The following is a 26528-nucleotide window of genomic DNA, read 5'->3' on the forward strand; positions in this document are numbered from 1 at the left end:
CTGGATGCATTTCAATCTCTGTCTTCCCTTACAATTTTTGTCCTGTACAGCTCCCTCTAAGTCCAGGGAAGTCATACACTGATGTCTTAACAAGAGTCCTATCATCCAGTCCCTTTTCCTTGTCAGTGTTTTCCATATATTCCTTTCCTCTCCGATTCTGCGCAGAACCACCTCATTCCTTACCTTATCAGTCCATCCAATTTTGAAAATTCGTCCGTAGCACCACATCTCAAATGCTTCGAGTCTCTTCTGTTCCGGTTTTCCCACACTCCATGTTTCACTACGATACAATGCTGTACTCCAGACGCACATTTTCAGAAATTTCTACGTCAAATTCAAGCCTATGTTTGATACTTGTAGACTTCTCTTGGCCAGGAATGCCCTTTTCGCCAGTGCTAGTCTGCTTTTGTTGTCTTCCTTGCTGCGTCCGTCATTGGTTGTTTTGCTGCCTAGGTAGCAGAATTCCTTAATTTTATCTACTTAACGACCATCAGATCTGATGTTAACTTTCTCACTGTTCTAATTTCTGCTACTTCTCATTACTTTCGTCTTTCTTCGATTTTCTCTCAATCCGTATTCTATACTCGTTAGGTTGTTCATTCCATTCAGCAGATCATGTAATTCTTCTTCACTTTCACTCAGCATAGCTAAGTCATCAGCGAATCGTATCATTGACATTCTTTCACCTTGAATTTTAATTCCTCCCTTGAACCTACCTTTTATTTCCATCACTGATTCTTCGATGTACAGATTGAACAGTAGGGCGAAAGACTACCTCGCTGTCTTAAACCCTTTTTAATCCGAGCACTTCGTTCTTGGTCGTCCACTCTTATTATTCCTTCTTGGCTCTTGTACAAATTGTATATTACCCGTCTCTTCCTACAGTTACCCCTCTTTTCCCAGAATTTCGAACATCTTGCACCATTTTACATAGTCGAACCTTTTTCCCGGTCGACAAATCCTATGAATGTGTCTCGATTTTTCTTTAGTCTTGCTTGCATTACCAACCGAAACGTCAGAATTGCCTCTGTTGCCTTTACCTTTCCTAAAGCCAAACTGATCATCATCTAACACATCTTCAATTTTCTTTTCCAATCTTCTGTATATTATTCTTGTCAGGAACTTGGATGCATGAGCTGTTAAGCTGATTGTGTGATAATTCTCGCATTTGTCAGTTCTTGCAGTCTTCGGAATAGTGTGAATGACTTCTTTCCGAAAGCCAGGTGGTATGTCGCCAGTCTCATATATTCTACACACCAATGTAAGTAGTCGTTTTGTTGCCACTTCCCCCCAATGATTTTAGAAATTCTCATGGAATTTTATCTATACCTTCTGCCTTATTTGAGCTTAAGTCCTCAAAAGCTCTCTTAAATTCTGAACTAATACTGCATCTGCTATCTCTTCTAAATCGACTCCTGTTCCTTCTTCTATGACATCAGACAAATCTTCCCCCTCATAGAGGCCTTCAATGTGCTCTTTCCGTCTATGCGCTCTCTCCTCTGCATTTAACAGAGGAATTCCAGTTGCACGCTCAGTGTTACTACCCTTGCTTTTAAAGTCACCGAAGATTGTTTTGATTTTCCTTTACGCTGAGTCAGTCGTTCCGACAATCGTTTCTTTTCCGATTTCTTCACATTTTTCATGCAGCTATTTCGTCTTGGCTGTCCTGCACTTCATATTTATTTTACTGCCCATTGACTTTTATTTCTGTATTCCTAAATTTCCCTGAACATTTTCGAACTTCCTTCTTTCATCGGTGAACTGAAGCATTTCTTGCGTTACCCACGGTTTCTTCACAGTTACATTCCTTGTACCTATGTTTTTCTTTCCAACTTCTGTAATTACCGTTTTTAGAGTTGTCCATTGCTCTTGAACTGTACTGCCTATTGAGCTATTCCTTATTGCTGTATCTATAGCCTTAGAGAACTTCAAGCGTATCTCATCATTCCTTAGTACTTCTGTACACCACTTCTTTGCTTATTGATTCTTCCTGACTAATGTCTTCAGCTCCAGCCTACTCTTCTTCACTATTACATTGTGATCTGTGTCTATATCTGCTCCTGGGTACACCTTGAAATTACAATACTGTAGCGAATCTGTGTCCTAGATGCTCCAGCACAGTCCATGAACTAGCGGCATATGTACTCGAGATCATGGCTTTCACTTGATGAACTCCATGCTCCTCGCTGCCTACCATCTACTGATGGGGAAACTGACTGTCTTCCGACAACACCACATTGCAGGGTGCTGCCAGAACTGAACTTCAACGAAGAAGCCAGCAACGGTGCCTCTTGGGATCCGCTTTCCTGTTCAATACTCAGGCAGCTCCAGGGGCTGAGACCTATCTGATGGTAGGCAGGAGATCAACCGATTAACGACTACCGACAATGACAATTACTGTACACATTGTTTTCAAACTGATTTTACTCTTAAATCTGAAAGACAGTGCAACATTGTTGACAATAGCCTGTTTTCATCATCAACTTTTCAGTTAGGTTCAAGAGATGCACGTTTACCGAGGACATATTTGTACAGGTAACAGGTAGGCTACAAGGGAAATAAGTCCAGAGGAGCACATCCAGCATCTAAATTGCTGTCGTTGCATACTCACCATCCTCCTCCCCTAGAGTACCTCCTGCATTATTTGGTAATCTAGTGAGGATTTTATCAAGCATAGTACAAGTAGCTGTGCCTTTCACTTCCTCACAGAATGCCTTCCAGAGGGATAGCTTCAATTCCTTGATCACAAGGTTGTATTTGACAAGAACCTCCTGATATATTACACACTGTCCTTCCAATCTTGCAAGGTTGAACATTCTTACCTGCTTCCTTTGCACTTCAAGACACCAAGGTACATTTTTGTTCTTTGTGATTGGACAGTTTTCTAAATATGATGTTATAATGGCAGACATCGCTGCATATGCCACTTCCTCAAAATCTACTGGGTTCCTTATTGCAGTTGTGACTTCAAGTAACTGTGAGTATAGGTTTTTCCTGTAAGAGTTGTAGCATATTTTCTTACAAGGGAACCTCCCCATCGCACCCCCCTCAGATTTAGTTATAAGTTGGCACAGTGGATAGGCCTTGATAAACTGAACACAGATCAATTGAGAAAACAGGAAGAAGTTGTGTGGAACTGTGAAAAATAAGCAAACTATACAAACTGAGTAGTGCATGGGCCACATAGGCAACATCATGCACAATGTGAACTCAGGAGCGCCGTGGTCCCGTGGTAGCGTGAGCAGCTGCAGAACGAGAGGTCCTTGGTTCAAGTCTTCCCTGGAGTGAAAATTTTACTTTATTTATTTTTGCATAGTTATTATCTGTCCGTTCGTTCATTGACATCTCTGTTCACTGTAATAAGTTTAGTGTCTGTGTTTTGCGACCGCATCGCAAAACCATGCGATTAGTAGACGAAAGGACGTGCCTCTCCAATGGGAACCGAAAACATTTGATCGCAAGGTCATAGGTCAACCGATTCCTCCACAGGAGGCATGTGCACCACATGACAGGAATATGTTGTTGACCCACCTAACTTGTACACTTGGCGATTCTTCTACCTTGCCCGATTTAGGTTTTCTTGTGGATGTGATAATCACTCCCAAAAAAGTGATGGAAACATAAGAGTTTGCCACATAAACTGAAAATAAAAAATAAAATTTTCGCTCAATGGAAGATTTGAACCAAGGACCTTTCGTTCCGCAGCTGCTCACGTTACCATGAGACCATGGCGCTCCTGCGATTCTATTGTCCTTGATGTTGGATATGTTCCCATGAACTACTCAGTTTGTATATTTTGCTTATTTTTTCACAGTTCCACACAACTTCTTCCTGTTTTCTCAATTGATCTGTGTTCAGTTTTTCAAGGCCTATCCACTGTGCCAACTTATAACTAAATCTGAGGGGGGTGCGATGGGGAGGTTCCCTTGTTAGGAACCTTATAGGCCTTGGTCTATTTAGTACCCATTTTAACCTCAAACTTACTATACATGTCATTGTATAAGTGTGGGTCCATCAGGGTGGACCCAAAAGTTATGTCAAGTACTTCTTCCCTCCTCCTATTCTTGAAGATAGGTTCCCTATCCCTATTTAAGATATCCAGATTATTATCTAGTAAAAATTTTGGTAGGTGCTCATATCCACTGTTTGTGTCGCTGCTTGCCTGCATGAGGTTGTGGGCGTTGGCATCACAATCAGCAGTTGTTCATTCTGCCGTGAGTAGCTATCTACCAGTCTGCTCACTTCCTGGGAAGAAGTAGTACTGAACTCTCAAGGAAGGTAAGCTGAGGCCAATACAGTTTCCCTCGTGCTTCCTTCCTCACTTTGTTTCATCCTGATGGTCACTAAGTCTGTCATTTGCATGAATGAAATTCCATTCTTCACATAAATGGATGTTCTGGAGTTCTTTAGACTTCTAGCATAAATCATCTTACCTCCAGTTTTTCCGAGGCCCAAAATGCCCCCTTTTACCTGAATATAGATATGGTTCCTACATGAGGGCCACATCCACCTTCTGTCTTCCCAGAAAACAGATTCAGGGTGGCAGTTGCCCCTTTACTGTGTTGCAGGTTTAGCTGCACACTTGCAGCCTCCAGCTTACTGCCCTGGTCACTTCTGGGGTCTTTGATTATCCTGACACCAAACTGTGAGAACCCTAAGTACAATTTAAGAACTTGTTCTTGCTCTGCCATCAGGAATTTTTCCCTGACTTCTGTCTGTCCAGTACAATCCCTTTCAGTTAATTACCATCCAATCCCTCTGGCAAGACCTTCTGGTTCTGCACCATTATTTTGCCAGTCTTTGGAGGAATATCCTTACGAAGTTTGTTTGTTTTGTTTTGTTTTGTTTTGTGGCACAAAAACAACTGGGGGTCATACATGTCCAAGTCAAAACTATAGAACATGAAGACAGTGAGGAATTAAAAAGTGACTATATATCAGTCACAACTGACATAAGAGAAGGCAGCTAAAAACAGGGACGTGGAGAAAGTGCTACTAAGGACACCATACAGAAACAGAGGTCCAAAACTAAAAATTAAATGGCCTTTGCCATATTGCTTTGACAGATAAAAAGTAAAACGTGGTCGACAGCTCACGCATCATTTGCTAAAATGGCTGATAACTCTGACAGCAAACCCAGGTGGGAACGTAAATGGTTAAAAAATGGGCATTCCATCAAAAAGTGGAGGACAGTTAAAACTTGGTCGCAATGTGTACAAAGAGGTGAGAGAATGCCACTTATCAAATGATGATGGCTGAAAAGGCAGTCCCCAATACACAACCTAGTTAAAACGCTCCTCCTAGCAGGAGGGCTGAGAGGAGGTCGTCCAAGCCACTGGGAGAGGCTTAATAATCTGGGGGAGGACCAATGGCGATGCCAAAGTGACACCGCCTCCTGGTCACTTCTGGGGTCTTTGATTATCCTGACACCAAACTGTGAGAACCCTAAGTTCTACAGAACCCTAAGTTGTACAGAGAACAGTGGAGGTAACGTAGGAAGTAATGGGCAGAGTTATGAGGACTGCAGCCTTGTCAGCAGCAGCATCAGCAGCCTTGTTTCCTGGCAGACCGGCATGACCAGGAACCCACATAAACATCACAGTGGCTCCACCAAGAGTGAGCAAGTGACAGTTTTCCTGGATCCACTGCACTAAGGGATTGGCGGTGTATAGCACACATAGACTTTGAAGGGTGCTGAGAGAATCTGAGCACAGGACACAATAGAAAAGTCTGTGTCACCGGATGTACTTTGTGGCCTGATACAGGGCAAAGAGCTCAGTTGCAAATACTGAGCAGTGTGCCGGATGACGATATCGAAAGACGTGGGTACCAATGACAACGGCACACCCGACAGCTTGGTCAGGGCGAGATCCATCAGTGTTCACAAAGGTACTATCAGTAAGTTCCTTGTGAACGTCGTAAAACTGAAGGTGATAGAGCGAGGCTGGAGTAGTGTCCTTAGGAAGCAAATGAAGGCCAAGGTTAACATGGGCTGCTTCACAAAGCGAAGGTGGTGAAGGGTTCACATCCACCAGAAAAGTTGCAGGTAGTGCAAAGTTAAGCTGCTGGACCAAGTGCCAAAAGCAGACTCCAGGAGGTAACAGAGAAGAGGAATAGGCCCCATACTGGTATTCAAAGGAATCATCGAAGAAGGAGGTATAGGATGGGTGGCCATGCATGGCATACAAACATCATGCATACCTCTGAGGAGAAAGTCACAGTGGTATGACAGATAGTTCAGCAGCTTCAGAATACAGACTCTCAACCGGGCTAGTGTAAAAGGCACCAGTGGCCAAATGGGATGCCACAATGGTCGATAGTGTTGAGACTGTTGTAACCGTGACCATTATGGTTGCAGGGTTACTGAGAATGAAGTGCGGTGGGACCATATGGGAGCAACCTGAGAAACAACAAATGAACGGGAAGGAACGGACATGAACAACGATGGACGACTGAGTGAGACCTTACGACAACAACACGCAAGAAGCAACAGGGTGACAAAAGACAATCAAACGAATCCACAAAGTCCACTAGTCACGAAAACAAAGTACTGTAAACATGTTGTCTGTTGCTGAGATATCAACAGATTCCACGAATTTCAGACTGCCTAGCTGAGCGAGAGGCAGGCACTTATATACAGGATGTGGTACATCGCTATTGGCTGCTGGGGCCACATGCTCCACTGTGGTGCCCTCATGTTATAAATGAGCCAGGAACGTGCGCAGCCACAGCTTACGGCGTGATAGCTGTAGAGACCTCTAGTGGTAATCAAGGTACTTGCTGTCTGATGCAGATTCAAAACCCGCGGCGCTCGGTACCAGAGAGACGGCTTAAGAGGGACGGACGTGCAGACACATAAACAAAGCACCCACAGTCTACTTTCGACGTGACAAGGGCTGGTACAAACAGAGGAGGGTGGTTCGATCTGCACCCCAGGAAGCACCACTGAGGACATGTAGGACAGTAAAGGACCATGTGCAGCGGGCTGCCAGATAAGACACATTGGAGGACAAAGAGTGTTTCCTATCAAGCATGAGCCCCAGGAATTTTTTAGTTTCAACATATGGAAGAGCAACAAGACGTAAAGCTGGTTGAAGAAACCAATTGCACTGCCAGAAATTCATACAGACAGTTTTGTCTGTGGAAAAATGAAAGCCACTGTCAATGCTCCAGAGTAAAGACGATCAAGACATTGCTGAAGATACATCAATGAGCCAGCTTCATGGAGAACTGCAATAGATGGCAAAATTGTCAACAAAAAGGGGAGCCAGAGATGCCCGGCAGAAAACAGGCCATTATAGGATTAATGGCCATAACAGGACAGAACACTGAGGCACATCGGTTTCCTGGATAAAGGCATCCCACAAGGCAGAACCCACGCGCATCTTGAAAATTTGGTCTTTTAAAAATTCCTGAAGGAAACAGGGCAGGTGGCCAAGGAAGTCCCACATGTAAAGAGTACAGAGGATACCAGTTCTCCAGCAAGTGTCATAGGCCTTCTCCAAATTGAAAAATGTGGCCATCGTCTGGAATTCCCACAGAAAACCATTCATGACATGGGTGGACAAAGTAAGAGATGGTCAACTGCAGAACGCTATGCTCAAAAACCACGGTGCGCAGTCATCAGTAAATTGCGAGATTCGATCCACAATACTAGCCGGGCATGAATCATTCATTCCATCACCTTGCAAACACAGCTGGTGAGAAAGGTGGGCCAGTAGCTAGAAAGCAGGTTTTTGTCCTTACTGGGCTTAGGTGTGCATAGGACAGTGGCTTCACACCAATGTCCAGGAAACGTGTTCTCTGCCCAGATGCAGTTGTACCTATTAAGCAGTAACTGCTTGCCCGCAAGAGAAAGGTGCTGTAACATCTGAATGTTGACAGCGTCTGGCCCAGTGGCAGAGGATAGGGATGAACTGAGAGCATGATCTAGCGCCCACATAGTAAAGGCGGCATTGTATCACTCACGATTCTGAGAAGAGAAGGGTATCGCCCGAGCCGCCTCTGCTCGTTTCCAATGGAGGAAGGCAGGGTGATAGTGGGAAGTGCACGAAATTTCCACAAAAATGGTGGCCTAAGATGTTGGACATAGCAATAGGGTCCATGATGACAACATCTGCTACTGTCAGGCCGGAAATTGAGGAGTGGATCTTGGTCCCAGAGAGCCGTCGGGGGTTGGCCCACACGACAGAGGAAAGGATGGAACTGTGAAAAGAACTAGTGAATGAAATCCAGCTCACTTTTTTGCTATTGCGAAGAATGCAACAACATTTTACACCCATCTGATTATAATGAATGCAGTTTACCATTGAAGGATGGCAATTAAAAATGCAGAGAGCATGTCTTTGCATGCAAATTGTGTCTTGGCATGCCTCAGTCCACCAAGGGACTGGGACACGGTGTGGTAAAGAGGAAGTGCGAGGAATGGAACGTTCTGCAGCAGTAAGGATAACATTTGAGAGATATTCCACCTGGTCGTCACAACTGGGGAAATCTTGTTCTTCTAAGGTCCCCTGGGAGAACTAAAGCCACTGGTCAGCCTTAGAAAGCAGCCATGTATGTGGTGTAGGGGTCAGCAAACGGGTAGCGTACAGGAAATGGTCACTTTAGTAGGTGTCAGGAAGAATGGACCACTCAAGATGATGGGCAAGCTGGGCAGTGCAGAAGGATAAGTCCAGAAGGTATCAGGTGTGCAAGGAGTCAGAAAGGAATGTGGGTGCTTTAGTCTTAAGGTAGAAGAGGTTGAGCTCATTAAGATCAGGCAAGAGGGCACCTCTCTGACAGGTCCTGGGAGAACACCAAAGGGGATGATGTGCATTAAAGTTAAGGAGTAGCAGAAATGGGGGAGGTGGCTGCACAATAAGCTGAAGTGACAGCGAATGACGGAGGGACATAAATGGTACAAAGGGAAAAAGTCATGGGAGCAAGGAAAAAGCGAACTGCAACAGCTTGATGATGGGTAGTCAGGAAGATGGGCTGACTATGGATGTCATTCTGTATGAGCAATACGACGCCCCCATGAGAGGGAATGCCAGGTGGAAGATCAAAATGAACCGGGAAAAAATGTGAAAGCTCAAAGTGGTCATGAGGACACAATTTTGTTTCCTGATGGCAGAGTATAAGGGGACACTGTGATGCTAAAAGCAGCCGTAAATCCTCTTTGTGGGACTGAAAGCCGTGAACATCACATTGGAGGAGAGAGATGATGATGAAGAAGCAAAGGGAGTGTCACCTCGGTGGCTGCCGAGTGACAGCCTGCAAAAATTTGCTGCTACAGGGGACAGAAGCAGGATTATTCTGTTCCATGAGGTCCACAGAAGTATCAGCTTGCTTGTGCTGTCGGTCTGTAGGGTACAATGCAGAAAAACAGTTAGTGGTGCGCACCAGTGACATGGAAGTGGGCCGAGCTAAGGTATCATGTAGTTACGCCGTCGAAGAGGATCTTCGAGTCAGTGAAGGAAAAGACCATTTGCCTTTGTTGGACTTCTTCAATGCTTTCTGGTTAGTAGAGGAACACTCAGGTGTTGTTTGGCTGGAGGAATGTAGAAGTCTTCACAAGAGTACTCTTCCTGTCCTTTCCGGCCTACCAGCTGTGTAGCTGGTGGCTTTGCCCCTTGAGGCAAGAGTTTGATGGCTTTTTGCACAGCTCAACAGAGGGATGGCGACAATACCTTGACACTAGGTGATTTCTCAACCCCAGAGCTGAATTTGAGGTTGTATGTCTGCATGGTCCAGTCCTTTGTGGAGTGATAGGTAACAAGAAAAGAACTGTAAGTGCCAGATGGGAGAATGCAGGGTTTGAGACTAGCCAAAAACTTGAGAGCGACTGGGTGAGGCACTTTTTCCTTTACCCAGATCTCCTGGACAGCCCACTCATCAAGATACATGGGACAATCCCAAGAGGAGGTGGCATGGCCACTACTACAGTTGATACAGCAAGGAGAAGGAGGAGGACAATCGCCCTCATGCACATCCATCCCACAGGTTACACATTTGACTGGGTGTCGACAAGACATTATAGTGTGGCTGAAGCGATGACACTGGTAGGAGAACATCGGGTTCGGAATGTACAGCTGGACTGTGATAATTTAATAGCCTGCTTTGATCTTGGACGGAAGCACCACTCTATCAAAGGTGAGAAAAAGAGTGTGGGTGGGCACTAAGGAGGAATCTACCTTCCGCATCACCTGATGGATGGCAATGACACCCTCATCAGAGAGGTAAGACTGGATGGAGGCCTCAGTCAGACTGTTGAGCAGCCTAGTGTAAATAACATCACGGGAGGAATTCAGAGTTGTAAGGGCCTCGAAACGAACAGGACAGCTGTGGAGAATTGAGGTGGCAAGCAGTTGTTGTGCTTGAGAATCAAAAGTAGTCTCCAAAAGCAAAGTGCTATTCCATAAATGAGAGCAGGATTTCACAGGGCCAGCAATGGCACCAACACCTTTCTGAATAATAAACGGATTTACAGTTGTGAAGGACTGACTGTCTTCAGTATGTGAAATCATGAGGAACTGTGGTGCAGCTGGAAGGGTCTTTGAATCAGTAGCCTCATTCCATTTATGTTTTGTAGATGTTGATTTTGAAGATGATTGGCTCATTGCAAGAAAATGCCCCATTATTGCCAGCGGCTCTGATGGTGCACTCCTTCCAACTGGGTGGCTCCTTCACAAGGGGGCGCACCCGCCTTAGGTGATTGTTCACACCTCAGACCACACCTCCTGAATACCTGATGGAGGGACCAATCGGCAATTTGGGAAGGTTACAACTCAGGCAGTCACCCCTCCATTGGCCTGGCCTGTACCAGGGGGTATGTTTGAACCCTACCTATTGACCCAGGGCTGGGAATTACGCGTTACCCAGTCACCTGTTACATGTCAGACACGTGGGCCGGCCTTCAGGAGAGCACAGGGAGGAAGAAGAAAAAGAGGAACCTCAAACACCGAAGCGGAGGAATGAGAGGAGAAGAGAAACAAAGAAAGGAAACTGGAACGAAAAATGGCAGTGAGACTTTTTTTTTTGTGGTTTTTTGGGCGCAAAACTTCTATGGTCATTAGCGCCCAGCCCGTGACTTAGGAAACAGGAAAAAACCGAAATTTAAAACCAGCAGCAATGGGAACAAAGTCATAAAATTTGAGAAACTAAAAGCAGAAGGAATGCTTAAAAATCCACTACAGAAAGAGGTTGGTTGTCCCCAAAATAGCTTCAAATGACTGACGTCATTTCACTGTCACTAATAAACTGGAGAATGCGGTCGGCTGAGCGCGTGTCATTTGCTAAAATCGACGATAGATCAGGCGATAGCTGTAGACGGGAGCATAACGGATTAAAATAGGGGCATTCAATTAAAAGGTGTCCGACCGTCCACAGCTGAGAGCAGTGGGGACAGAGTGGGGGAGGATCGCCGCTTAAAAGATGTCTATGGCTAAAAAGACAGTGCCCTATCCGGAGTCTAGCTAAAATTACCTCCTCCCGACGACGCGTTCGGGAGGAAGAGGTCCAAGCGCAAGGAAGGGCTTTCACTTCCCGCAATTTATTATGGGGAAGTGTTGACCAATGCGCATGCCATAAATGAGCAACTTGGCGACATAAACCGCTCCGTAGATCGGTGAAGGGAAGCGACTGAATAGCTGGCCAGGGAAGAGAGACTGCAGCCTTGGCAGCTATATCAGCCGCCTCATTCCCACAGATACCAGCGTGTCCTGGGAGCCAGAGGAACGCCACCAAGACACCCCCCAGGTGGAGCAAGCGCAGACAGTCCTGAATCTGGTGGACCAGAGGGTGCACAGGGTAAAGAGCTTGGAGACTGAGGAGAGAGATGAGAGAATCTGAGCAGATTACGTACTGTATCCGCTGATGGCGGCGGATGTAGTGGACAGCCTGGAGAACAGCGTAAAGCTCCGCAGTATAAACCGAACACTGGTCGGGAAGCCGAAAGTGATTTGGGGTGTCGCCAACAATATAGGCACTCCCTACACCTAACGATGTTTTCGAGCCGTCGGTGTAAATAAATGTGGCGTCCGTCATTTGTGCACATAGAGCAGCAAATGCCCGACGGTAAACAAGTGTAGGGGTACCATCCTTGGGAAATTGACATAGGTCACGGAGCAAGTAGATCCGGGGACGGAGCCAAGGCGGTGCAGTACCCCAAGTTGTCAAGGTGGTTTTAGGAAAGCGGAAGGAAAGCAAATGGAGCAGTTGACGGAAGCGGACTCCCGGGGGTAGTAGGGAGGAGGAGCGGCCTGCATACCCTACATCAAAGGAGGCGTCGAAAAAAATGTCATGGGCTGGATTAGCAGGCATAGAAGACAGATGGGTAGCATAACGACTCAGAAGGACTGCCCGCCGATTGGACAGCGGAGGTTCAGCAGTCTCAGCATGAAGGCTTTCCACAGGGCTGGTGTAAAAAGCTCCAGACACTAAACGTAATCCACGGTGGTGGATAGAGTCGAGACGCCGAAGAATAGACGGCCGAGCAGAGGAGTAGACTATGCTTCCATAATCCAATTTCGAGCGCACTAAGGTGCGATAGAGGTGGAGAAGGACCACTCGGTCTGCTCCCCAGGAGGTACCATTCAGGACACGGAGGGTGTTAAGGGAACGCAGACAGCGAGCCAAAAGAGAGGGAACGTGGGAGGACCAGCACAGTTTTCTGTCAAACATAAGACCCAAGAATTTAGCGACGTCGGAAAACGGAAGGTTGACAGGACTGAGATGTAAGGAGGGCGGAAGGAACTCCTTACGTCGCCAAAAATTAACACAAACGGTCTTACTGGGTGAGAAACGGAAGCCGGTTTCGATGCTCCACGAGCGGAGGCGATCGAGACATCCTTGAAGACGTCTTTCAAGAAGGCTGGTCCGTTGAGAGCTGTAGTAGATCGCAAAATCGTCCACAAAGAGGGAGCTCGAGACATCAGGAAGGAGACAATCCATAATTGGATTTATGGCGATCGCAAACAGTACAACACTCAGCACGGAGCCCTGGGGTACCCTGTTTTCTTGGGAGAAAGTACGGGAGAGAGTAGTGTTCACCCACACCCTAAATGTGCGCTCTGCCATAAATTCGTGAAGAAAAAGGGGCAGCCGGCCCCGAAAGCCCCAAGAGAACAGTGTGCGGAGGATGCCTATCCTCCAACAGGTATCGTATGCTCTCTCCAGATCAAAAAATATTGCTACCATTTGGCGTTTTCGGAGAAAATTGTTCATGATATAAGTGGAGATAGCAACAAGATGGTCAGCTGCAGAACGATGCTTTCGAAATCCGCATTGGGCTGGTGTTAAAAGACTGCAGGATTCCAGCCACCAAGCTAAACGGTAATTCACCAGACGCTCCAAAACCTTACAGACCCTACTCGTGAGAGAAATGGGGCGATACCTAGAGGGGAGATGTTTGTCCTTTCCAGGTTTCGGAACGGGAACGACAATAGCTTCCCGCCATCGTCTGGGAAAGGTACTGTCGGTCCAAATTCGATTATAAAGGCGAAGGAGGTAACGCAGACTATGGGTTGATAAATGCAGCAACATTTGGACATGGATACCATCCGGTCCTGGGGCGGAGGAGCGAGAAGAAGAGAGGGCATGTTGGAGTTCCCGCATGGAGAAAACAGTATTGTAGCTTTCGTGATTTTGAGAGGAGAAAGCAAGATGTCGCACTTCCACTGCACGTTTCTTCGGGAGAAACGCTGGCGGGTAATTTGAAGAGCTCGAAATCTCAGCAAAGTGCTGACCCAATGAGTTAGAAATTGCGACGGGGTCCACTAACGTATCATGCGCGACAGTGAGCCCAGAGACCGGGGAGAAACTAGGCGCGCCTGAGAGCCGACTCCAAACTTCCGAGGAGGGAGTGAAGGTGTTAAATGAGCTAATAAAGAATTTCCAGCTTGCCTTCTTTCTATCGCGGATGACGCGACGGCATCGCGCACGGAGCTGCTTATATCAGATACAGTTGGCCAAAGTTGGATGGTGATGGAAAATGCGAAGAGCACGTCGCCGCTCACGTATTGCGTCACGGCATGCCTCGTTCCACCAAGGAACTGGGGGGTGCCGGGGCAATTCGGAAGTGCATGGTATTGAACGTTCCGCAGCTGTAAGAATAACGTCGGTAATATGTGTGACCTCATCGTCGACGCTGGGAAAGCGACGGTCATCGAATGTCGCTAGAGACGAAAAAAGTGTCCAATCGGTTTGGGCAAACTTCCAGCGTCGCGAGCGCATATATGGCAGTTGAGGCTGCAGTCTAAGAACACACGGAAAGTGGTCACTCGAGTGTGTATCATCAAGGGCGAACCATTCGAAGCGCCGAGCTAGCGGAACAGTACCGACCGCAAGGTCCACATGAGATAAATTTGTCGTGGAGGCAGACAAAAATGTGGGGACCCCAGTGTTGAGGCAAACTAGATCCGCTTGGTGGAAGACGTCTAGCAATAGTGAGCCACGGGGACAAGGATGTGGAGATCCCCAAAGCGGGTGGTGGGCATTGAAGTCCCCAACCAGCAAATAGGGGGGTGGAAGCTGACCAAGAAGATGAAGGAGATCAGCTCGTGCCATTGGTGTGGACGATGGAATGTATACTGTACAAAGAGAGAACGTGTATCCAGAAAGGGAAAGACGGACGGCGACAGCTTGGAAGGAACTGTTCTAGGGGATTGGGTGATAATGGATAGTATCATGGAGAAGAATCATGAGTCCTCCATGGGCTGGAGTGCCGTCAACAGAGGGGAGGTCATATCAGACAGACTGAAAATGAGGGAGAACAAAGCGGTCATGGGGACACAGCTTTGTTTCCTGAAGACAGAAGATGACCGGAGAGTAGGATCGTAAGAGGATCGACAATTCATCCTGATTGGCTTGAATGCCGCGGATATTCCAGTGGATAATGGACATAGGGTGAACAGAAAATGGAGGAATGTGACCAAGGGTGCTGTCAACTGAACGACTGCTCAGAGCTTGCAACCGACAGCATGGAATGGCATTCAGTCGAAGGCAGAAGATCCTGATCCATAGGCTGGTCAGGAGCAGCTCCTGCCACCAGCGATCGGCCGCTTGACCGGCCACCAGCAGTGCGCCTCGGTGACACAGAAGACGGCCGAGGGCGATTTCCGCCAGGTGGTGCTGTAGATGGGACACGCCTTGGCGGAGAAGGAGAGGAACTGTGTTTCTTCGTAGCCTTCTTGGAAGTATGATGTTTAGATGGAGGAGGAACCGATGGTTGTGAAGTTGCGGTACGTAAAAACTCGTCACGAGTATGCTCTTTTTTCGAAGACTTGGCGTATGACTTTTGGGCTCGAGATTTAGCAGAACCCGACGAAGGGTGAGCCATAGAGTGGGCAGGCGAAAGTGGTGAGGCTGAACGGGCGATCTTTGCGCTGGCCGATCTGACAACCGTGGTACTAAAGGTGAGGTCGCAAGTCTGCGTGGCCGCCTCCTTTGTTGGCCGAGGAGAAGCAAGGACAGTGCTGTATTTTCCTGTCTGAGGCACAGTGGGCTGTCGACTGGCGAATAATTTTCGAGCAGCGAAGGTCGACACCTTTTCCTTCACTCTTATTTCCTGGATGAGCTTTTCGTCCTTAAAAATGGGGCAATCTCGAGAGGAAGCAGCGTGGTGACCCATACAGTTGATGCAGCGAGGGGATGGAGGGGGGCAAGCACCCTCCTGGGCATCCTTGCCACACGTAACACATTTGGCCGGATTGGAACAGGACTGGCTGGTGTGATTGAACCGCTGACATCGATAGCAACGCGTTGGGTTTGGGACATAAGGGCGAACGGAAATTATCTCATAGCCTGCTTTGATTTTAGATGGGAGTTGAACTTTGTCAAATGTCAAGAAGACAGTGCGGGTTGGAGTGATGTTCGTGTCAACCCTTTTCATAACCCGATGAACAGCCGTTACGCCCTGGTCAGACAGGTAGTGCTGAATTTCTTCGTCAGACAATCCATCGAGGGAGCGTGTATAGACGACTCCACGCGAGGAATTTAAGGTACGGTGCGGTTCCACCCGGACAGGGAAGGTGTGGAGCAGAGAAGTACGCAGCAATTTTTGAGCCTGGAGGGCACTGTGTGTTTCTAACAACAGGGTGCCATTCCGTAATCTGGAACAAGACTTTACAGGACCTGCAATTGCGTCGACACCTTTCTGAATAATGAAAGGGTTGACCGTGGAGAAGTCGTGACCTTCGTCAGACCGAGAAACAACAAGGAACTGTGGCAACGATGGAAGAACCGTCTGTGGCTGAGACTCAGTGAATGTACGTTTGTGAGCAGACATAGTGGAAGGTGAGGAAACCATTGCGGAAGAATCCCCCATGATTACCGGCATCTCCGATGGCGCGCTCCTCCCTTGTGGGGGCCCTCACCGAGGGCACACCCGCCTTAGGTGATTGTTCACACCTCAGGTCACACCTCCCGACAAACGGACGGAGGGACCAATCGGCACTTGCGGAAGGTATCAGCTCGGGTAATCACCCCTCCCTGGGCCTGGCCGTTACCAGGGGATACGTACGTGTCCTACCTGTCTACCCGGGGCGGGGAATTACGCGTTACCCCGTCACCGGCTACGCATGGAAGTGCGTGGGTCGGCCTTCAGACACGCACAGGGAGGAAAAAAGAGAAAGGGAAAGGAAAGAAGAGGGGGTCTCAAACGCCGCAGCGGAGAAAAGGGCAAGGAGAAGAGGGAAGGAAAAGAGAAGGACAGAGGAAGGACGAGGACTTGCAAGTGTAGAAAGCAAGGAAATTGGAACAGTTTCGGGCGTCCGTCTCCGGACGTAGGCACAAACCATACTCCCAGAGGGGGAGAAAGGGAAGGAAAGAGCCAGAGGTGAGGGGGGGGGGGGGGCGAAGATGGGGGACGGGGAAGGATGCGGAAAGGGAAGGGAAGGTATGCAGCCCGGAAAGGAAGGAGGGCCACATTAGCTCGGGGTCCCGTGCTCGCTACGCACGTGTCCACAGAAGAGTTGTGAACCCCCTGGGGGGAGCAGTGAGACTGTTCTTATGTCAGTGACAGACAACGCGGAACATTCCCAATAACACCCCAGACGTGTTCCCCATGGAAAAGGGAAAAAGAATAGCAAGAGGATAGACATTCAGCATGGAAGGGAAAAGATGCTGCGAAGGCTGGGGCCCCATGGTAGCCAAGCACGAACGCGCCAATGAGTGGCAAGCCTCCTGGGGGGATATCCTTATGAAGTATTGGTGCCCGAACTGTTACCTCTGTAGTCTTGAAGAGCTCAACCACTGTCTTGACCAGCAGTTTCACCTCCTTCCACTGAGATATCTTGGGTACCATCTCCTCAAGCCACTACACTGTGTCCATCCCCTCACAGACAAAGATACAGGCACCTTAGTCTAGATAGACCCTCCTGAATTTTGGTCCTGGGCTTGTCCAACCTCCCCCCCCCCGTCCCCCCGACTTTCTCAAAGAGCCATCTGAACAAGCTCCATCTGCTACCAAGTGATGGTGACCAGTGGATGTCCCTGCTGGATAACTGCCATCCTGAAAACCAAGACTGCAGTACTATATGTCTGGTTCACTATTTCCTACTTTGGATTTTTATGGATCCATTTTCCAAGCAGACTGGACAGTGAAATCCCTATTTTACCATTTCGTATTGTCCAGACTTAAAAAGCACAAAACTGAGAAAAATGCAGTAGGAGGAAAACATTAAAACCCCCAAAGCAGAGCAGAAACATATGTAACTGGCATATATGATTAAAGATCGTAATCCTCTCCAATACAGTGTATAAAATCTTTGTAAATGCAGGAAATTAAATGTAAAATACAATATTTATACAATAATTTGTGGTAATGAATTTCATCAGTCCTTAAAAAATCACAATTGTATAACAGCAAGTAAAAACTCGTCAAAAGGCTGAAATTGGTATCTAGGTATAAGGTAATTGAGCTATTTTCCGATGTGCTACGACCACAAATTGCACATCAAAACATGTATTTATGTGAAATCTTTCCTTTGTGCTCACCCAGAAAAAAGAAAAATTGATGAACATGATTAATTATACCAAACACTGTCAACTACAGTGAAAGGCATTGGAATCTAAAATGGGAGGGACAGAGGGAGGGAGGTGTTTTCCATCTGTAGCCAATGGCAGTGCAGCATACTCTGGTGACTTGAGAGCAGTGACCTCTAACGTATTGCTTGTAAACTCTGTTCAGGTTTCGTGAAAGCACATATATACGCACAAGTTTCCTTCACATGTGGAACTTTTTATACCAGTAACTGTTCACTGAACATGTCCTGTTAATTGTGGTGCTGCACATAGCAAATTGAGTAGTCTACATCGGCTGCAGTTGGTAGAGGCATGCTACATTCCGGATTCTGTCAACAGGCTACGAGCAGAAGTACTGTAAGTAAAATTAATGCACAATAGTGAAGGGCATACCAGGTATAACTATACAAATTAAACCTAAGTGGAAGCTGCAGTCATTCCATTTACTACACACCAATCATATCAGCTATACTTCGGAACAAGCCACCAAGTAAGCTCACTGTTTATCATGCTATACGCCACAGCACTAGCATAACATCACCATGCTATACAGCTATTGGCTGCAGGTGGAAAACAAACATCCGATCTGTTACAAACATTTGAGATGATGTAATTCAGCAGTTTTCACTGTCTTTCACAGTTTTCAGCTTATTTTACCATGTAGGCTATCAATTTTGTTACTATTTTTGAGGTGAACAAAAAATGAAAGAACCATCAAACTTGGGTGTTGTAAAGTATAATTTATGGTAGTAGTATTGGGAAATGGATCAATTGGTTACGTACCCTTGTTTTACTAATGGCAAAATCCACATTTTTTCCTAGTAAGTCTATTAGATGACATAATACTTTGAAACTTCTTTCTTGTTTGTTTATGGATTTGCAATCTGGTTATGTCAGTTGATGTTACAAGCGTTGGTAAAATTGCTTCCTAGGAGGAGGAGAATGAAATTCTTGCACCAACTTCGATTTATAGCTTCTGTGCCTGTTTGTACTTTATACTCCAGTACTTTAGGAATTTTGAATGTTTTGTAGGGTAAGGTCTGCAAACTTACTATGTAGTGAGCTAAACAAAGTGGGTTTGGCTGGTACAGAAAGGCAAGTGTGCACACTATCAGTGTGTTATTCTAGGCTTGATGAGAGAAACAGAGATGTGAAAAATGAGTTTACTTCCCCAATTGATATTAGAAGCTTATTAGAAGTCAGCTCAGTGAATTTCTGTATACTGTGTAAAATGTACATTTAGAAGAAAGCTCAGGCACTAAAGTTTTGCTTCATGTCTTCTGTAACTGCTCCGATCTTTACGATCTACTGTGTGTAGTGCAAAGTATATAAATGAGTAGTGTATGTAGTTGTTGCAAACTGTATCATGTCACATTTGACCACTAAAGTCTTTAAAATGTGTTGTCGCAAAACCCTTACTCTATTTCTCGGTGACATCTCTGCCACAGCATATGATCTATACGAAAAGTGGATTTTCAGCACTTCACAAAATACTTTCACCCCTGATGCACTCCCATCATTGAAGAGCCACTCCCCCTCTCCACAAATCCAGCAGGAAAGTTCATTTTACATGTGTTAGTGTGGTGAGTTGTCTGCACTGGCCATTGGATGATGTAACAAGTTACCAGCCAATAAGAGCTCACTAGGTGTGTAAGTAGGCTGTCTAGTTTTTTTATTGGTAATGCCACGTAGTGCTCTTTATGAAAATCACTGGCTGTGCTGTGTGCAGTCTGTGGCTAGTTTGCATTGTTGTCTGCCATTGTAGTGTTGGGCAGTTGGATGTTAACAGCGCATAGCGTTCGGCAGTTGGAGGTGAGCCATCAGCAGTGGTGGATGTGGTGAAAGAGATGGCGGAGTTCTGAAATTTGTAAGACTGGATGTCATGAACTGCTATATATATTATGACTATTAAGGTAAATACATCATTTGTTCTCTATCAAAATCTTTCATTTGCTAACTATGCCTATAAGTAGTTAGTGCCTTCCGTAGTTTGAATCTTTTATTTAGCTGGCAGTAGTGGTGCTCGCTGTATTGCAGTAGTTCGAGTAATGAAGATTTTTGGTGAGGTAAGTGATTGTGAAAGTCATATTGCATTGCGCTAAAAATATTGTGTGTCAGTTTAAGCACAGTAATTGATTAATTTTTCTAAGGGGACGTTTCAGGTGGAAATGGCTGACATTTCCTTGATTCTGACCCAGCATATTCTTCAATATTCGGTGTTTGAATTTAAAAGGTTGATGATCAAGATTGTTGCTGAATACAGTACATCGGAAATCCATGCAAAAAGATGATGCTGAGTTATAAGTGGCACAAAAAAAAGGTGGCGGCTGGGCACCTTCATCACATACTGGTTCAGTCTGGGACACTGTGTCAACTGTCCTGTTTTTCCATTGCTGCCACAACCTAGCAATGGTTTTATCATGATCGCGCGATGAAGCTATGTGTTGCAAGTTGTGTTGGTAACACAGATCGTGGATTACATCAGCATTATTTCCTCTCTCTCATGACTCCCCTCTCTACAACGGCCTAAAATATTCCCTTAACTTCATGGTGCAATCCACCTGTTTTCTGTAACACTTCTAGCTCATTCAGTCACATCAAATATCAATAGGAAGACGACAGGATGAAGTCAAACGAGACTTCAGTAAGAGTGTAGAATCGAGGTAAACCTTACTAGGGAGAAACTTAAAATCAGGGAATTTTTGGCCTTAATTTTATGGTTTTTCATGGGTGCCATGAATTTATGGCATAGAATCACGAAAAATGTAAAATCGGAGAACATAAAATTGACGTTCCACTGTAGGTATTGATGTTATTGATGCCATGTATTCAAGTTATTACAAGTAATCTGAAGTAAGATGTGTATAAATCAAAGAACATTTCACAATAGAGCCCAACTGAATGAGGCAGAGCAGGTGTTCAGACACTGACTTCATATTCGGGAAGATGGAGCTTGCTCCACCCGGCCATCCTGATTAGATTTCCTGTGGTTTTCCTGAATCACTTCAGGCATATGCTAGGATGGTTCCTTCATAAAGACCATGGCCAAATGCCTCTTCTGGCCTCATAAAGTATACACAGTATGCTGCATGTATGTATACTTTTGAATGGTTGGTTTTCATTGTATAACTGTTGACCTGTCCTATATCACTATGATAATCCTTGGATAAATGACGCAGTGCACAATGGCATTTAATGAGCCATTCTTCGCATCTCTACATGTGAATTGAATGAGAAGAAACCCTCATACATAGTGCAATAGGAAGCACCCCTTTATGCTATGGTGATTTGTAATGTAGGGACACAGAATTGCAACATGTAATTATCAAAATCAAATACATGATACAGACCTTTGCAATTAAAAAACTGGTACAAACTTATAGTGCAAGCACACCTTAGAGGTAAATGACATAATATTCTTTCATTAAAATACAAAGATCAATACTAAGCTGTTACTGAAAATCTGCAATAGTGTGTCACATCACAGTCAAAAGAGCTACTAACACTAAAACTATAAATGAGTCATGAAACAGTGGTCTCTTACAGAAAAATGTTAGAAAATTACCTGTCGCTGACCCTGATGATTCATTCTTGCTGCTCTGTGGAAGTCGTTGCTTTTCTTTCTCAGACATTATGGTAGATACCTTGGCACCTCAAGGACTTTTTTAAATATATAGTCACAATCACTTAAAAGTTTGTCACATTCAGAAAAGAAGAAATTCCATGTCTCAATCCAGTCTCACATGACATCCATTAAAACTGGCTTTGTCACAGCAAGGACATCTGATTTTCTTTATTCTGGAAAAAAATAATAATGGTTTTGAACTGAGATATTTCATAAAAGCTTAATATTTATATAATTCTTCGTTCTGACATTATCAAAAGTCATTTTGACATTATGAAAGGTGTTATTGTGCCCAAAGTTTCTCTCAGAGCCCTCAGAAGTACAGGAGAAATTGTTATCTTAGAAAAATCCCCACAAAAGTCTTTATTACAGGTTAACCTAGCTCTATGTGTTAAAGAACTTAGATTGTACATCATACCATTATGGATATAGAACCATAGCCAGATGAACTATTTTGAACACTTGCGGGCTGTAGGGGATATACTTCCCACTAACTATATTTCTCTACTGCATTTATGGGAATACGTGTTACTACTTCTGTGTGCTCCTGACAGTGGTAGTCCACTCCACCAGCTGTAGTTTCTGTTTGTTGTGGAATATAGCTCTTAGGGTTGTGGGAAACATATATTCAACCATATCCAACCAAATAATGGTGTTTTAAGGGTTCTTGGGAAGTATGCTTGCCACCAAAGTAGTTTCTGAAAGGGGCTTGAGAAGTATACTTACCTAAAAGTAATCTGTCTTTTGCGGTCCTTACACAGTGTACTTACACCAACTTAGGGGTATGTAAGGCATTTAGAAATACGTCTTACCACCACTGTATATGCCTGCATCTTGTGGTAGTTCACTGCACCAATTGTATGAAAACTGTCATGGAGTCACTACCGTTGTTGGAACACATTGCTTTGCTTCTGCAGAATACTTTATTGTTTCACAAACTGACCTCTTGATTATGTTCCGATGGAAACCATGATGGGCGATCTGGGTGACCAAATCATTTGCTCTAATCGTCCAGAATGTTCTTCAAACCAGTCACAAACAATTGTGACCTAGTGACATGACAGTGTTGTTTGGGAATATGAAGTTCATAAATGGTTGCAAAGGGTCTCCAAGTAGCTGAAGATAACCACTTCCAGTCTGGTTCAGTTGGACCAGAAGACCCAATCCAATCCTTGTAAACACAGTCCACACCATTATGGAGCCACCACCAGCTTGCACATGGTTCCATGGCTTTGTAGAGCCTGCACCCACTCGAACCCTACCATCAGCTCACTAAGTGAAATCATGACGTCTCACCAGGCCACAGTTTTCCAGTCATCTAGCATCCAATTGATACATTCAAGGACCAGGAAGAGTTTGTTTAGTTTTGCTTTAGGAAGCAAAAAAACAGCTGGGGTCATACACACCCAAATCAAAACAAGAGAACACAAACACAGAGTGGAGTTAAATGACTGTGCATCAGTCCCAATAGACAGAATAGGAGACAGCTAAAAACAGGCACGTGGAAAAAGGGCTAAAACACCATACAGTAATGGAGGTCCAAAACTAAAATTTAAATGGCCTTCACCATATTGCTTGGCAGATACAAAGAAAAATGTGATTGACAGCCTGCGTGTCATTTGCTAAAATGGCTGATAAATCAGGCGGCAAACCCAAGCTGGACCGTAAATGGTTACAAAAAAGGGCAGTCCAGCAGGAAGTGGTGGACAGTTAAAATTTGTGCATAATGTGTACAAAGTGGTGAGGTAGCGCCAATGAGCAAATGACGATGGCTAAAAAGGCAGAAGAGTTAAAATAATCTCTTCCTGGCGGGAGAGCCAACAGGAAGTTGTCTAAGGCAGTGGGAGAGGCTTAAACAACAGTGGGAGAGGCTTAAATAAGGTGAACCTTATTCCTGTGAAGGGAGGACCATTGGCGATGCCAAAGGGACACCACCTCCTGACAGACGGCAATTCAGAGATCATCGGAGGGAATATAGGTACTCTTGGGCTGAGGTACAAGGACTGCAGTCTTAGCAGCAGCATCAGCAGCCTCATTTCCTGGCAGACCGACATGATCAGTAACCCACAGAAACATGACACTGGCTCCAGCAACAGTGAGCAAGTCACAGGTTTCCTGGGCCCGCTGCACTAAGGGATGGGCAGCGTACAGTGCACATAGACTTTGAACGGCATTGAATGAGTCTAATCAGAGGACACAATTGTAAATGCTGTGTCACTGGGTGTACTCCATGGCCTGATACAAGGCGAAGAGCTCGGCTGTAAATACTGAGCAGTGTGCCAGAAGTCGATATCGAAAGACACGAGTGCCAATGATGAAGGCACACCCGACCCCAAGGTTGGTCTGAGAGCCATCAGTGTATACAAAGGTACTACCACAAAGTTCCATGCTAAGGTTGTGAAACTGGAGGTGATAGACCGACACTGGAATAGTGTCCTTAGAAAGTGAATGAAGGCCAAGGTTAACATGGGCCACTTCACGCAGCCAAGGTGGTGAAGAGTTCACATCTGTTGGGAAAGTTGCAGGTAGTGTGAAGTTAAGCTGCTGAAACAAGTGCCAAAAGCGGACTCCAGGAGGTAACAGAAGAGGGATGTGCCCCACCCTGGTGTTCAAAAGAATCATCAAAGGAGGAGGCATAGGATGGGTGGCCATGCATGGTAGACAAATGGTAGGCATACCTGCTGAGGAGAAAGCCACGGCAGTAGGACAGTGGTAGTTCAGCAGCTTCAGCATACAGACTCTCAACAGGGCTGGTGTAAAAGGTGCCCATGGCCAAATGTATGACACGGTGGTGGATAGTGTTAAGGCGGCATACGAGGGATGGGCATACAGACATATAAAGAAAGCCCCCATAGTCAAGTTTCAAATGAACAACAGACCGGTACAAACGGAAGAGAGTAGTTCGATCGGCACCCCAGGAAGTACCAGTGAGGACACACAGGAGATTGAGGGGCCGCGTACAGCAGGCTGCCAGATAAGACACAAGCGAGGACCAAGAGTGTTTCCTATCAAGCATGAGCCCCAGGTAAGTCGTAGTTTCAACAAACGGAAGGTCAACAGGCCCAAGATGTAGAGATGGTCAGAGAAACCATTTGCCCCACCAGAAATTCATAAAGATAGTTTTGTCAGTGCAAAAGTGAAAGCCACTGAAGCCACTATCAATGATGCAAGAGTAAAGATCAAGACAGTGCTGAAGGCGCCACTCAGTGAGACAGGTCCATGGAGAACTGTAATAGATGGCAAAATCATCAACAAAAAAAGAACCGGAGATGTCCAGTGGGAGACAGGCCATTACAGGGTTATTGGCAATTGCAAAGAGGACAACACTCAGGACAGAACCCTAAGGCACACCATTTTCCTGGATAAAGGTGTCCGACAAGGCAGAACTTGCACACACCCTGAAAACTCGGTCTTATAAAAATGCTCGAAGAAAACAGGGCAGGCAACCACAGGAGCCCCACATGTAAAGAGCATGGAGGATACCAGTTCTCCAGCAAGCGCCATAGGCCTTTTCCAAATCGAAAAACACGGCCACTGTCAGGGACTTCTGCAGAAAACCATTCATGACATGGGTGGACAAAGATACGAGATGGTCAACTGCACAATGTCAAGCATGAAGTCCACACTGTGCATTCATTAGTAAATGGCGAGACTGGAGCCACCATACCAGCCGGCCATGAATCATACGTTCCATCATCTTGCAAACACAGCTGTTAAGAGAGATGGGCCGGTATCTAAAAAGAAGGGTTTTGTCTTTTCCGGGCTTAGGTATGGGTATGATGGTGGCTTCATGCTAGCATCCACGAACTATGCCCTCCGTCCAGATGTGGTTATATGTGTTAAGCAGAAAGTGCTTGCCCGCAAGAGAAAGACATCTGAACGTGGATGGCGTGTGGCCCTGGGGCGGAGGATCGGGACGAACTGCGAGAATGATTTACCTCCCTCGTAGTAAAGGCGGCATTGTAGCACTCACGATTCTGAGAGAAGTGTATAGCCCGAGCCGCCTCTGCTCGTTTCCAATGGAGGAAGGGAGGGTGATAGTGGGAAGTGCACGAAATTTACACAAAAATGGTGGCCTAAGTTGTTGGACATAGCAATAGGGTCCATGATGACATCATCTGCTACTGTCAGGCCGGAAATTGAGGAGTGGATCTTGGTCCCAGAGAGCCGTTGGAGGTTGGCCAACACGACAGAGGAAAGCATGGAACTGTGGAAAGAACTAGTGAACGAAATTAAGCTCACTTTTTTGCTATCACGAAGAATGCAACAACATTTTACACCCATCTGATTATAATGAATGCAGTTTACCATTGAAGGATGGCAGTTAAAAACGCAGAAAGCACGTCTTCGAGTGCAAATTGTGTCCCGGCATGCACCAAGGGACTGGGACACAGTGTGGTAAAGAGGAAGTGCGAGGAATGGAACGTTCTGAAGCAGTAAGGATAACATTTGAGAGTTATTCCACCTGGTCATCACAACTAGGGAAATCTTCTTCTTCGAAGGTCCCCAGGGAGGAGGAGTAAAGCCACCGGTTAGCCTTAGTAAGCTGCCATTTATGTGGTGTAGGGGTCAGCAAACGGGTAGCATACAGGAAATGGTCACTTTAGTAGGTTTCAGGAAGAATGGACCACTCAAGACGATGGGCAAGCTGGGCAGTGCAGAAGGATAAGTCCAGAAGGTGATAAGTGTGCAAGGAGTCGGAAAGGAAGGTGGGTGGGTGCTCCAGCCTTAAGGTACAAGAGGTTGAGCTCATTAAGATCAGCCAAGAGGGCACCTCTCTGACAGGTCCTGGGAGAACCCCAAAGGGGATGACGTGCATTAAAGTTAACAAGTAGCAGAAATGGGGGAGGTAGCTGCACAATAAGCTGAGGCGACAGCAAATGACAGAGGGACAATAAATG

The 26528-nt window shown here is 45.8% G+C and overlaps 1 protein-coding gene across 1 annotated transcript in view; it reads right to left on the minus strand.

Moving 5' to 3' along the window:
• The window catches only part of LOC126458434 (cytochrome b5 reductase 4), a 328355-nt gene that overhangs the window by 270975 nt on the left and 30852 nt on the right, over positions 1-26528 (minus strand). The window contains exon 2 of the mRNA XM_050095489.1: positions 21568-21800. Within this exon, the coding sequence (XP_049951446.1) occupies positions 21568-21634 (67 nt within the window). The 5' untranslated portion in view covers positions 21635-21800. The remainder of the gene's footprint in view (positions 1-21567; positions 21801-26528) is intronic.

The sequence above is a fragment of the Schistocerca serialis genome, chromosome 2 (assembly GCF_023864345.2).
Source record: "Schistocerca serialis cubense isolate TAMUIC-IGC-003099 chromosome 2, iqSchSeri2.2, whole genome shotgun sequence".
NCBI lineage: Eukaryota > Metazoa > Arthropoda > Insecta > Orthoptera > Acrididae > Schistocerca > Schistocerca serialis.